General features: G+C 44.0%; 2 protein-coding genes across 2 annotated transcripts; both read right to left on the bottom strand.

The window, feature by feature from the left end:
- Window positions 1-2,390: 2,390 nt before the first annotated feature.
- LOC138646241 (taste receptor type 2 member 4-like) lies at window positions 2,391-3,335 on the bottom strand. The gene has a single exon (XM_069735708.1). The coding sequence runs from the start codon at window positions 3,333-3,335 to the stop codon at window positions 2,391-2,393; it is 945 nt and encodes a 314-aa protein (XP_069591809.1).
- A 1,594-nt stretch (window positions 3,336-4,929) lies between these two features.
- Window positions 4,930-5,957, bottom strand: LOC138646240 (taste receptor type 2 member 39-like). The gene is made up of 2 exons (XM_069735707.1): window positions 5,855-5,957; window positions 4,930-5,798 (listed from the first exon to the last, which is right to left on the bottom strand). The coding sequence occupies exons 1-2, from the start codon at window positions 5,955-5,957 to the stop codon at window positions 4,930-4,932; spliced, it is 972 nt and encodes a 323-aa protein (XP_069591808.1).
- Between the last annotated feature and the right edge of the window lie 5,600 nt (window positions 5,958-11,557).

Genomic DNA, 11,557 nt, shown 5'->3' with positions numbered 1-11,557 from the left:
GGGAGGTGAGGAGACCCTCGCAGCAACGCGATCACATCGCGTTGCTGCGGGGGGCTCAGGGAAGCCCGCAGGGAGCCCCCTCCCTGCGCGGTGCTTCCCTGCACCGCCGGCACATCGCGATCATCTTTGATCGCGGTGTGCCAGGGGTTAATGTGCCGGGGGCGGTCCGTGACCGCTCCTGGCACATAGTGCCGGATGTCAGCTGCGATAAGCAGCTGACACCCGGCCGCGATCGGCCGCGCTCCCCCCGTGAGCGCGGCCGATCGGCTATGACGTACTATCCCGTCCAGGGTCAGATAAGCCCAGGGCACCTCGACGGGATAGTACGTCTAAGGTCACAGAGGGGTTAAGGTTGAAGGAAGACATGAAGTCCATCTAGTTCAACCCATAGCCTAACCTAACATGCCCTAACATGTTGATCCAGAGGAAGGCAAAAAAACCCCATGTGCAAAGAGTAAGCTCCACCTTGGGGAAAAAAATTCCTTCCCGACTCCACATACGGCAATCAGACTAGTTCCCTGGATCAACGCCCTATCAAGGAATCTAGTGTATATACCCTGTAACATTATACTTTTCCAGAAAGGTATCCAGTCCCCTCTTAAATTTAAGTAATGAATCACTCATTACAACATCACACGGCAGAGAGTTCCATAGTCTCACTGCTCTTACAGTAAAGAACCCGCATCTGTTATTATGCTTAAACCTTTTTTCCTCCAACCGCAGAGGATGCCCCCTTGTCCCTGTTTTAGGTCTATGATTAAAAAGATCATCAGAAAGGTCTTTGTACTGTCCCCTCATATATTTATACATTAACATAAGATCACCCCTTAGTCTTCGTTTTTCCAAACTAAATAGCCCCAAGTGTAATAACCTATCTTGGTATTGCAGACCCCCCAGTCCTCTAATAACCTTGGTCGCTCTTCTCTGCACCCGCTCCAGTTCAGCTATGTCTTTCTTATACACCGGAGACCAGAACTGTGCACAGTATTCTAAGTGTGGTCGCAGTAGTGACTTGTATAGAGGTAAAATTATGTTCTCCTCATGAGCATCTATGCCTCTTTTAATGCATCCCATTATTTTATTTGCCTTTGTAGCAGCTGCCTGACACTGGCCACTGAATTTAAGTTTGTCATCCACCCATACACCCAGGTCTTTTTCATTGACGGTTTTGCCCAGAGTTTTAGAATTAAGCACATAATTATACATCTTATTTCTTCTACCCAAGTACATGACCTTACATTTATCCCCATTAAAGCTCATTTGCCATTTATCAGCCCAAGCTTCTAGTTTACATAAATCATCCTGTAATATAAAATTGTCCTCCTCTGTATTGATTACCCTGCAGAGTTTAGTGTCATCTGCAAATATTGAAATTCTACTCTGAATGCCCCCTACAAGGTCATTAATAAATATGTTAAAAAGAAGAGGGCCCAATACTGACCCCTGTGGTACCCCACTGCTAACCGTGACCCAGTCCGAGTGTGCTCCATTAATAACCACCCTTTGTTTCCTATCCCTGAGCCAGCTCTCAACCCACTTGCACATATTTTCCCCTATCCCCATTATTCTCATTTTATGTATCAACCTTTTGTGTGGCACCGTATCAAAAGCTTTTGAAAAGTCCATATACACTACGTGCACTGGGTTCCCTTGGTCCAGTCCGGAACTTACCTCTTCATAGCAACTGATCAAATTATTCTGACATGAACGGTCCCTAGTAAACCCGTGCTGATACTGGGTCATGAGGTTCTTCCTCTTCAGATACTCCAGTATAGCGTCCCTTAGAATGCCCTCCAGGATTTTACCCACAGTAGAGGTGAAGCTTACTGGCCTATAGTTTCCGAGTTCAGTTTTTGTTCCCTTTTTGAATATTGGCCCCACATTTGCTATACGCCAGTCCTGTGGTACAGACCCAGTTATTATGGACTCTTTAAAGATTAATAATAATGGTCTATCAATGACTGTACTTAATTCCTGCAGTACTCGGGGGTGGATCCCATCCGGGCCCGGAGATTTGTCAATTTTAGTGATTTTTAGACGCCGCCGCACTTCCTGCTGGGTTAAGCAGGTGACATTTAATTGGGAATTTTTATCACTAGACATTTTGTAGCCATGGGATTTTCTTGTGTAAATACTGATGAAAAAAAGTCATTTAGCATATTGGCTTTTTCCTCATCCTCATCCACCATCTCACCCAGACTATTTTTAAGGGGCCAACACTATCATTTTTTAGTTTCTTACTATTTATGTAGTTAAAGAATATTTTAGGATTATTTTTACTCTCTCTCTCTCTCTCTCAATGGTCTCCAATTGGTGGCTTTCTAGCAGCTGGTAATCTACCAGACCAGCATTCCATGATAGCCAGACAGGGTGAAGATCATCACTTCAGGTCATCTACTTCTTCCCACCCATCCTAGACGGACCTCATTTCGCATCTTCCTACAGGTAGATGAGCACCAGCTCTGAAGTATCTTTCTAAGCTTCGAGTTGGACTGGATGATGATGGCGACTTCTATTGTTGGGTAGGACACCCCAAAAAGCCCGTTCACTAAATGCAGATCATCCAATTTAAATGGAATTGCTGCACACCATATGACCACCAAATAATAAGATGCAGAAAGCAGAATAAGAGAAGTCATTGTCCTGACGGCATTCACGTAAGTCTTCATCTGAGGGCGGGTAAAGCCCAACACTCCTTGTTTCATGTTCCAAATGTGTTCTAGCAGAAATGAAGCAGTGAATCCAGCAGAGAGGAGACTAATGATGAAGGGTGGCCAGCAACAAAGGAAGGTGAACAGCATCATGTGCAGAGTACTGTAGGTGTATCCAGGGAGAGCGAAGTCCAGGGTAACGTTCCCAGAAGGTTGTGGTTGGCTAATTCCATCTGGTGTAAACAGGACACCTGTAGCCAACGACAGAACTGCTGATATTGAGAGAAGATATGGTAGGAACCGTGGAATATTTCTCTTTGACCAAACAATGAACCTGTGGCTGAAGGTTGTCACGCTGGTACAGTAGAAGAGACAGAGCCAGGCGTTGAGCCAGTACTGGAAATACATGAGGACAGTTACGGGGATTAAGAAAAATTCCTGCACTCCTTGGTAGAAAAAGACATGTCTGAAGACCACAATGATCATCACCTGGGGGAAAATTAAAGTCAGAAGAAGTATATTAGTCACACCCATGAGGAAATGGAGCAGAGCGGACGGGTTCACTTCATTTCCAATTCTTAAGACTTTTAAATTGAAAACTACAATGAAAGTGTTTAAAATCAATCCAACCAGACTCTCCAGAACACCGAAGAGCATAAAGGAGAACCACAGAGGAAAATTCATGGTCAGCCTCAGGTATGGTCCCTCTGATCCCTCTGCTTGGTTCTGGATGCTGGTTGATGAGTGCTGGGTACTGGAGCTGGACCTTGTCTGCCCGCAGGTGGAAAGTCTGTGTGTTATAGAGATATGCAAATCATCCTCCAACTTTACATGATGTTTGGTTATGGAGAAGCTACGTACAACCTAAACTATCACTATGAAAGAATAAAATCTTCAATCAAAGTGTCCATTGGTTCTTTTGCTAATAACAGTAGATCTGTAGTTATAAACATCGTGGGGGCATAAAATGACTAAACTCTAGAAGATGTAGCGCTGTTCTTGTGACAATATGATTAGACTGCTCTATCAATCTCAGCAAAACATACAGATGGAGCCAGGTAACGATCTATGAGCAGGAGAAGGTAAGGCACGGTGTCAGATTGTAGCTAGCTGTAAGCTTATAGTCCAGCAAAGGAATCCAGGGCCACAGAAAGATAACGAAATAGAGCTTCCAAATCTAATGGAGAGTCCAGTATCAAAGAGGTTATGAGACCATTGAGCTCAGGCTGCCACCTTTTACCCATCAAGAACACAGAGACATAGGCCTGATGGAGAGACGAATCTGACTCCGCCCATGAGGAACGTACATTAACAGTTCAGGACCTCACGTGATCATCAGGTGGTCAGTCTGTATAATTCTACTGTTCCTGTGGTATCTCTGTGTGTTCTTCCTCCTACAGTTAAATATCCGAAGTAACGGACAAATATTCGTCCCCTGGAGCGTCGCTGGTTGTCCAGGTATGAGCAGATCTAAAGGCTCTGTCATTGCAGTGGTAACATTACCATGCAATAAAACATAAACTATATTGCTAAACGTGTAGTGGCGAGAACAGAATATAGGGATTATTGTGATTATTCTCCTACATCAAGGACTTTGACGCTGTATAATTTTGAGTTTTGTTGAGCGACAGCCCTAGACAACAAAACCTCAGCAGAACAACGACAACGATGTGTTAGCACAAAATATAAATGAGACAATTGTTTAATCAGGGAAACGACCACCATATTTACATGATGGGAACTTTGAAAAGAGTTTGAAGATATGAATCCTTCAATATATTCTGTTTAGTAATATAAATGGTAGAAAGTGATCCGCCCTAGAAGATCTCCTCTACTATGTGAGCATGGCATTTATGGACATTGCTAAGGAGCCGATTGTGATCCACCTGAGCGTGGACCATTGTTATTCCGTATAATATACAGAAGGACACAACAATATGGCTTCCCATATTCACACCTGCCTCTAAAAACCTTACCTAACAGGACGGAAAGCTGTGGCCTCCTACCGCAATCATCACATTACACCGACAGCATCAGTGGAGGTCTTATCTACTATATAGAAATGAAAACACCTACACACACAAGTCAACCAAACACCTTCAGTCTCCATCTTCCAATCCCACCCTCCAAAAATGATCATTAAACCCCTAACCCAAGGGTCAAAACTATGGAACAAGAAGCAGCTTTCATATGTGAGGACCAGAAATGATAAAACATGAAAATCAATGTTCTACATTCTTTATTGCAATTTGAGACAACATTCCCCAGACTGGATGAATTAGAGAGTAAATATCTGTTTAGCGGCTTCCTTGAGTTTAGGATTGCCATAGATGAGGAGAACGGAGAGGACTGTGGCAAATGAGAACAGGAAAATTTGACATATGATGTAACCCAAGGTCATGTATGGAAATACATTCAACATCAAAAGGATCACAAAGAGTAGGACAGTGGTATACAAAATCAGGAGTCCTATCATGGTCTGGATGGACTCCCGATAGTCTCTCACATGAGTGTTTCCTGTCAAGTTCTTCTGAATGTGATAGCTGTAGATCCTGAGGAACCAAGCGCTGCCAATGGTTGTCATCATGATTATCAGGATCGGCAGACTGTTGAGAATCAGGACAATGGTCATGAATTTCAAACTCTGGTTTGAGGTCTCTTCCACCATTTCAGATGAAATTACTGATGAATTCCTTTGGTTTATTTGTGGAATGTACATTAGAATTGTTAGAAAGCTTCCCCCAATTGCCACAACTTCTGTCATTATTATCAACCACCAGACTATGACGCCAATACTCCTCTTCAATGTGGTGAGGACTCCAGGCTGGGAAGGCATGATATTCATGAAGTAGAAGATACAAAGGACAGCAGAGAACCACAAACTGGATGTGATGCTGTACATGGTCATATACGAGATGATGCAGAACAAATATGTGTGGTGAAGGAGGTCTAGCCCCAAGAAATTGATTGTACTGTCTATAGACAAGGAACAAGTGTAGCAGATGTTGGACACATTCAGGAAGATCAGGATCCAGCTGTATCTCATCATATTTTTCTTTAAAAATTCCTTAACCAAAAGGAAAATCATAAAGAAGCAGGAAAGTAATCCAGAAGTGGCCTCCAGAAGTAAAACCACAAGAACAGCTCCTACATCGCGAGAAAACATGTCAGGAGTTATGGTTACACTGAGAAGCCCGGACTACCAGAGAACGTCTTCACAATCTCTTCTGAAGGTGGTGACTGCTCATCGAATGCCAAGTCTTGTCTGCTCAGGTTGATGAAGACCCCTGTTATCAGCTGTTGCATCGGCTCAGAAACGCCACTTTCCTATTTCCAGATAAGGGATTTCTGCTTTGCTTGTATTAGTGTTCATCCCGTCGTTGTCTCCTTTTCTAAGGCTCAGTTTGAATATATGCAAAGCTGGAATGTGTCCTATTTTGGAGGATGCATCAGGACTGTGGGTGAAAAAGTGCCGGGATTTCGTATGGCTGTGAACTGCCATGTAATGCTAATAACATGTGGGAGTGGAATGATCACTTTCCTTGTGGGTGGACCCTTTTTTTCATTGGCTATAGACTGGTGGGGTTATGGAGTCTGATATGCTCAAAGGACCCTTCCTCTTTTTACAGAAGGTTTCCACCCTGCAGGAAGCATCATCCTTGTAGGAGTCATTAATGGTACCATATCATCCCCATTGTGGGAAGTTCATTGGCATTTTTGGTTACATTGTGGTTTGAAAAATAAAGTTTCGGAGTGCGAATATTATGGAGGTGCAGCCTATTACCCGTCCTTGGTTGTCGGATGCTTTTATTTATCTATGTCATGGTTTATGGCAGGCCTTTGATATTCCACTAGGCCCTAATGTGATGAGAAAACCACGGATCATCTTGCGTGCAGTGTGGAGATGGGCAATATTCCATTTGCCTCCTAAGGCAGCCCCTCCAGCTCTAGTCACTTCTTCACTCCTGATGGACCTCATGATGTCATTACGTGCGTCACCCTGGGTCGTGTGGAACGGTTCTCGTTATTACATCACGACGACTTCAGACTGAGGTGCAGATGTCGTTGGGAAGCCCCATACGGGAAGATGAGCTGGAGCCAAAGCTATTGTCATAGAAAGCCAGTGGAGGACCCGTGGGGTCTGCACAGGAAAGGACAGGTCAGGGACTAGCTGAGTATGACATCTTATTGTTTTTGTTTAACCCTTTCCTGCTCTTATGAAGTCAGAAAAGTGGCTGCTGGTTTATCATGCTGTTGCTGGATTTGTGCTAATTGAATTCCCCAAAGATGTCTTCCTGGAGCAGAACAATATTGTATCATACAATTATTAGGTTCTGTAGAAGGACGTAGATCTGGGTATTTATTATGATGGAATATAGGCTGAACTGGATGGACAAATGTCTTTTTTCGGCCTTACTAACTATGTTACTATGTTACTATGTTACTAAATTTACAAATTGCTAAAATTCTCCAATTTTGTGCAATTCTAAATGAATTTTAAAATGAAAGTTAAGTTTTAATAAGTTTTCGCATTTTTAATGTAGTGTGATCATTTCAGAAAAACCCCTTATAACATGTAATTGTTTCCCGCTATCCCTTAGTTCTGATTGATTCTGACATTGACATTTATATATGTTTAATTAAAGGATGCGAGAAATCAAGAAATCCAGCATTTTACTATTTGGTTCCTAGACCGCACCCTGCTGTGACAAAGACCGTATGGTCGAAACGCGTAGCTTTCTTCACTTGTGATATGGCATTGTCCCAGGAGTGTGTCTTCTACTATTTTATATGATGGATTAAAGTTTTACATTTTATCAAGAAGCTGGAACATTTTTCTCTTTTACTTGGATCTGCACTACGTCGAGTCAGGACGAAGTTCCGTGCTCCTTGCACATATCGGTGAGCTGGCTTTTTTCTTTCTTTGTACTTTATACATGCTTCATGACGCTCCTATAACTAATGGATTCCTGCTCCATCTGGGGCATCTGCCATGAAGAAATACAAGAAGCTAAAAACCAGAAGAGAACTACGCTGCCACCATAGCTGCGAACATTAGATAAGGACATAAGTCTCTCTAAGAAGTCATCGGTTTGTGGGTGGTAGACTGATGGACGGAGATGTCTGATCCTGCATAGGCTACATGGTCCCTGGTAACTTTGCCATAAATGGAGAGCGCTGATCCTTTAGGGTCTCTTCCAACCCCGATAAACTAGTGCACCAGCTCTATGGCGATGGGTTTTGTAGCCTATTTCTTAAAGGCACAGCTTCTCTTTATCTGGTGGCAGAGTCAAGACTACTTATTTAAAAATATATACAGGGTGGGCCATTTATATGGATACACCTAAATAAAATGGGAAAGGTTGGTGATATCAACTTCCTGTTTGTGGCAGCGGGAAAACTTTTCAAGATGGGTGGTGACCATGGCGGTCATTTTGAAGTTGGCCATTTTGGATCCAACTTTATTTTTTCCAATGGGAAGAGGGTCATGTGACACATCAAACTTATTGAGAATTTCACAAGAAAAACAATGATCTGCTTGGTTTTAACGTAACTTTATTCTTTCATGAGTTATTTACAAGTTTATGACCACTTATAAAATGTGTTCAAAGTGCTGCCCGTTGTGTTGGATTGTCAATGCAACCCTATTCTCCCACTCTTGACACACTGATAGCAACACCGCAGAAGAAATGCGAGCACAGACTTCCAGTATCCGTTGTTTCAGGTGCTGCACATCTTGTATCTTCACAGCATAGACAATTGCCTTCAGATGACCCCAAAGGTAAAAGTCTAAGGGGGTCAGATTGGGAGACCTTGGTGGCCATTCAACTGGCCCACGATGACCAATCCACTTTCTAGGAAACAGTTCATGTAGGAATGCTCGGACCTGACACCCATAAAGTGGTGGTGCACCATCTTGGGTGTCAGGTCCGAGCATTCCTACATGAACTGTTTCCTAGAAAGTGGATTGGTCATTGTGGGCCAGTTGAATGGCTACTTCAAAATGGCCGCCATGGTCACCATCCATCTTGAAAAGTTTTCCCCTCCCATATACTAATATGCCACAAACAGCAAGTTGATATCACCAACCATCCCCATTTTGCTTAGGTGTATCCATATACATGGCCCACCCTGTATATCCAGTTACAAGAAATCAATGAATAAGGTGAAAATATATACAAGTAAAATGTTCAACCAATACCATAAATGTCCAGAGATATTCTCTTGTAGGTGGTCCTAGCATCCTGATACTACAGTCAGGAGTGGCCTTAAGATGAATCGGTGCCGTTCTATTGGGGTTGGAAGCAGTCGCCAGATGACCCCACATGTGCAGGAGAATTGAGCATCAAAGACGCCATAAGACGACTCATCCATTCACCACAATTCAAACATCAGTCGCTCCTCCATTATTCTTGTAGCCCACAATAAGGGTAAATTTGTCAATAATTGTGATACAGTGACAAGCGAAAGGGTAACAATGCTGTGACGTTCTGACATTCAGGCTCCATATCTCACCATTCACTACTGCTCTGGTCGTGAGAGGACCATTATTTATAGACAATCACCTTAGTTATGCAGATTCTCGCCATGTCGCTGCATTGTTACTGTTTTGCTCCTAAAAATCTAAATTAGAATTTGCATTATTTTGTCAGTATTTTGTAAATCCACCTTTGGCTTTCACCACTGCCTGAATCCTTCTGCTCTCAATCAGACTCAAGCATGTGTCGACCAAAATCTGATCCCACATCTGTTCAACATGTTCCCAGAGTTGTTGCACACTGGTCGCCTCGCTGGGGTCTGTATACAGATTTTTCTTCACCTTTCCCCACAGGTGTTGGACTGTGGAGACATGCCAGCACCTCTACTTCATTGTCACTGACCCACTTCTTCGCCAATCTCGCCGTACGCTTTGGGTCATTGTCCTGCTGGAACGCTATGTCGTCCTTTTCATACCCATAGTGCTGGAGTTTATGAAGTAACTCATCTTGTAGGCTACTCACATAGAGCTCAGCATTGAGACCACCTGAAATCCTGGTCAAGTGTCCAACATCTTTGGCTGTGAAAAAATCCCAGATCATCAGGCTTCCTCCACTGAACCTTGCAGCTCCTTCAATTTCTCGATCCATTAGCCCCTTTTTCCCTTATTTATTCCAGATCCATTTGCTCCCATTAGAGCCTGGTCTGTTGACTTTCATCTCATTGATCCAAATCACCCATTTCCAATCTTCTCTTTTCCCCTTTTCAGACTTTTTTTGCAAACTCAAGCCAACACTTCTTCAAGTCGTGGCTTCTCCACCTTTTTTTCGAGCCACCATTCCAGACTTGTGTAAAATATATTGCACAGTGCTTGCATGGACATCTGTGATCTCAATTTTTCGAAGCACACGTGTCATGTCAGAACTAATAGACCTTGTGATGAGTTGAGTTGTCGACTTCAATATTTTGCTTAGGCATCCACCTTTTGGCTTTTGAATGGATGGATGGACTTCATTTTGTATTCTTCCAATTGTCATGGCACTCACATGATGCAGTGTGGCAACTTTCTTGGGCGAGAAACCGCTATCGGTGAGCTGGATACAGATGGGCAAACCTGAATCATAAAGTTTGGAGTCCATACTGGACAACTAGTGTCCGTGCACGGACCCTGAACACATACGTCTCCCGGAAGTCTGAGTTACTGTTCGGACTCGGTAGCCCAAACAAAGCTTGTCGAACGGCTGCAGCATAGCCAATCACCAAGCTTTACTATGTGGGCACTTTTGTCTCAATCACAGCCATGTCAAGAATTGACATGGCTGTGGTTGGCTGGTGCACACTGTAGAACACAGCTAGAAGAGTATAACCCAATAGAAATAAAACATAACTTTTACTAATGATATTAAAAAGTGGACAAAACAATACAAATTACAAATAAAAGTGCTCACGCCGAAAACCGTGCTCTAATAAAAAACTGGTTTGATCTCACCAATTATGGACGAAGGGTACCCATACCAGTGATGAAGGGTCCCAGGGAGGGTCCAGAAGTTGTAGGGTAATGTAAAGGGGATGGGGGACCTATTTCCTAAACCCCGTCATGCCCCAGCAATAGCTCCTGTCCTTACAAGGACAGGCCCAAGTGAGCCCTACAATGGACACCCCCCGCCGTATGTAGTATGGTAGATACCTCCCTACGCGTTTCCTCTCCAATCATGGAGATTCATCAGGGGAGTTTTAATGGCCAAGAGGCCCAGAGGTAGCTTCAAAGTCCATAAATGCTCAAAAGTCCATAAGTTAGAAAAGGTAGGGGATATACGCAGTGGCTGTATATCATCCCCGGCATAGGCAGTTCTGTGTGATGTCTGTGTGTGGTCACAGAAGGTGAGTCAGCTCAGTACGGCGCCCGCTAGCTCCTTATAAACAAGGGACCACTCCCCCTCACATCAATCAGATCACCTGTGTATGCCCCCATCCCCCTATAATACCTGAGTGGGCTGAGTCCGCGCTGCGCTCCAAGGGCTGGAACGCACGCCATGTTTCCCCCACATATCGCCCGGCTGCTGGCCACTCATGCCGGCGAAACCGGAAGTACCAGCGCCATCTTCCCTCTGTAACTTCCGGTGCGCCGCTAAGGAATGCGCTCCAGCGGTGGAACGCAAGTCCTGGGCGCATAATGATCCACTCGTCCCGGCGAGACCGGAAGTAACAAGAGACGTCACTTCCGGTACGCCGATAGCAAGGAGCGCTCCCGTAGTGGAACGCAACCAATGGGCGCGTAATACTGACGTAATATACTGCTGGTGTGGCGCGTTCTGACAGAGGAACGCAGATACCCCAGCGCCCAATGGTGACACAGGCGCCTGTCACTGCCCCGGACCCATATGAAGACAAATGTCATTAACTAAATCTATGCCTATGCAGCACTGCAA

Source organism: Ranitomeya imitator, chromosome 7 (assembly GCF_032444005.1).
Source record: "Ranitomeya imitator isolate aRanImi1 chromosome 7, aRanImi1.pri, whole genome shotgun sequence".
Lineage (NCBI taxonomy): Eukaryota > Metazoa > Chordata > Amphibia > Anura > Dendrobatidae > Ranitomeya > Ranitomeya imitator.
Note: the sequence above shows the minus strand (reverse complement) of the source record. Positions and strands in the feature narration are given on the sequence as shown.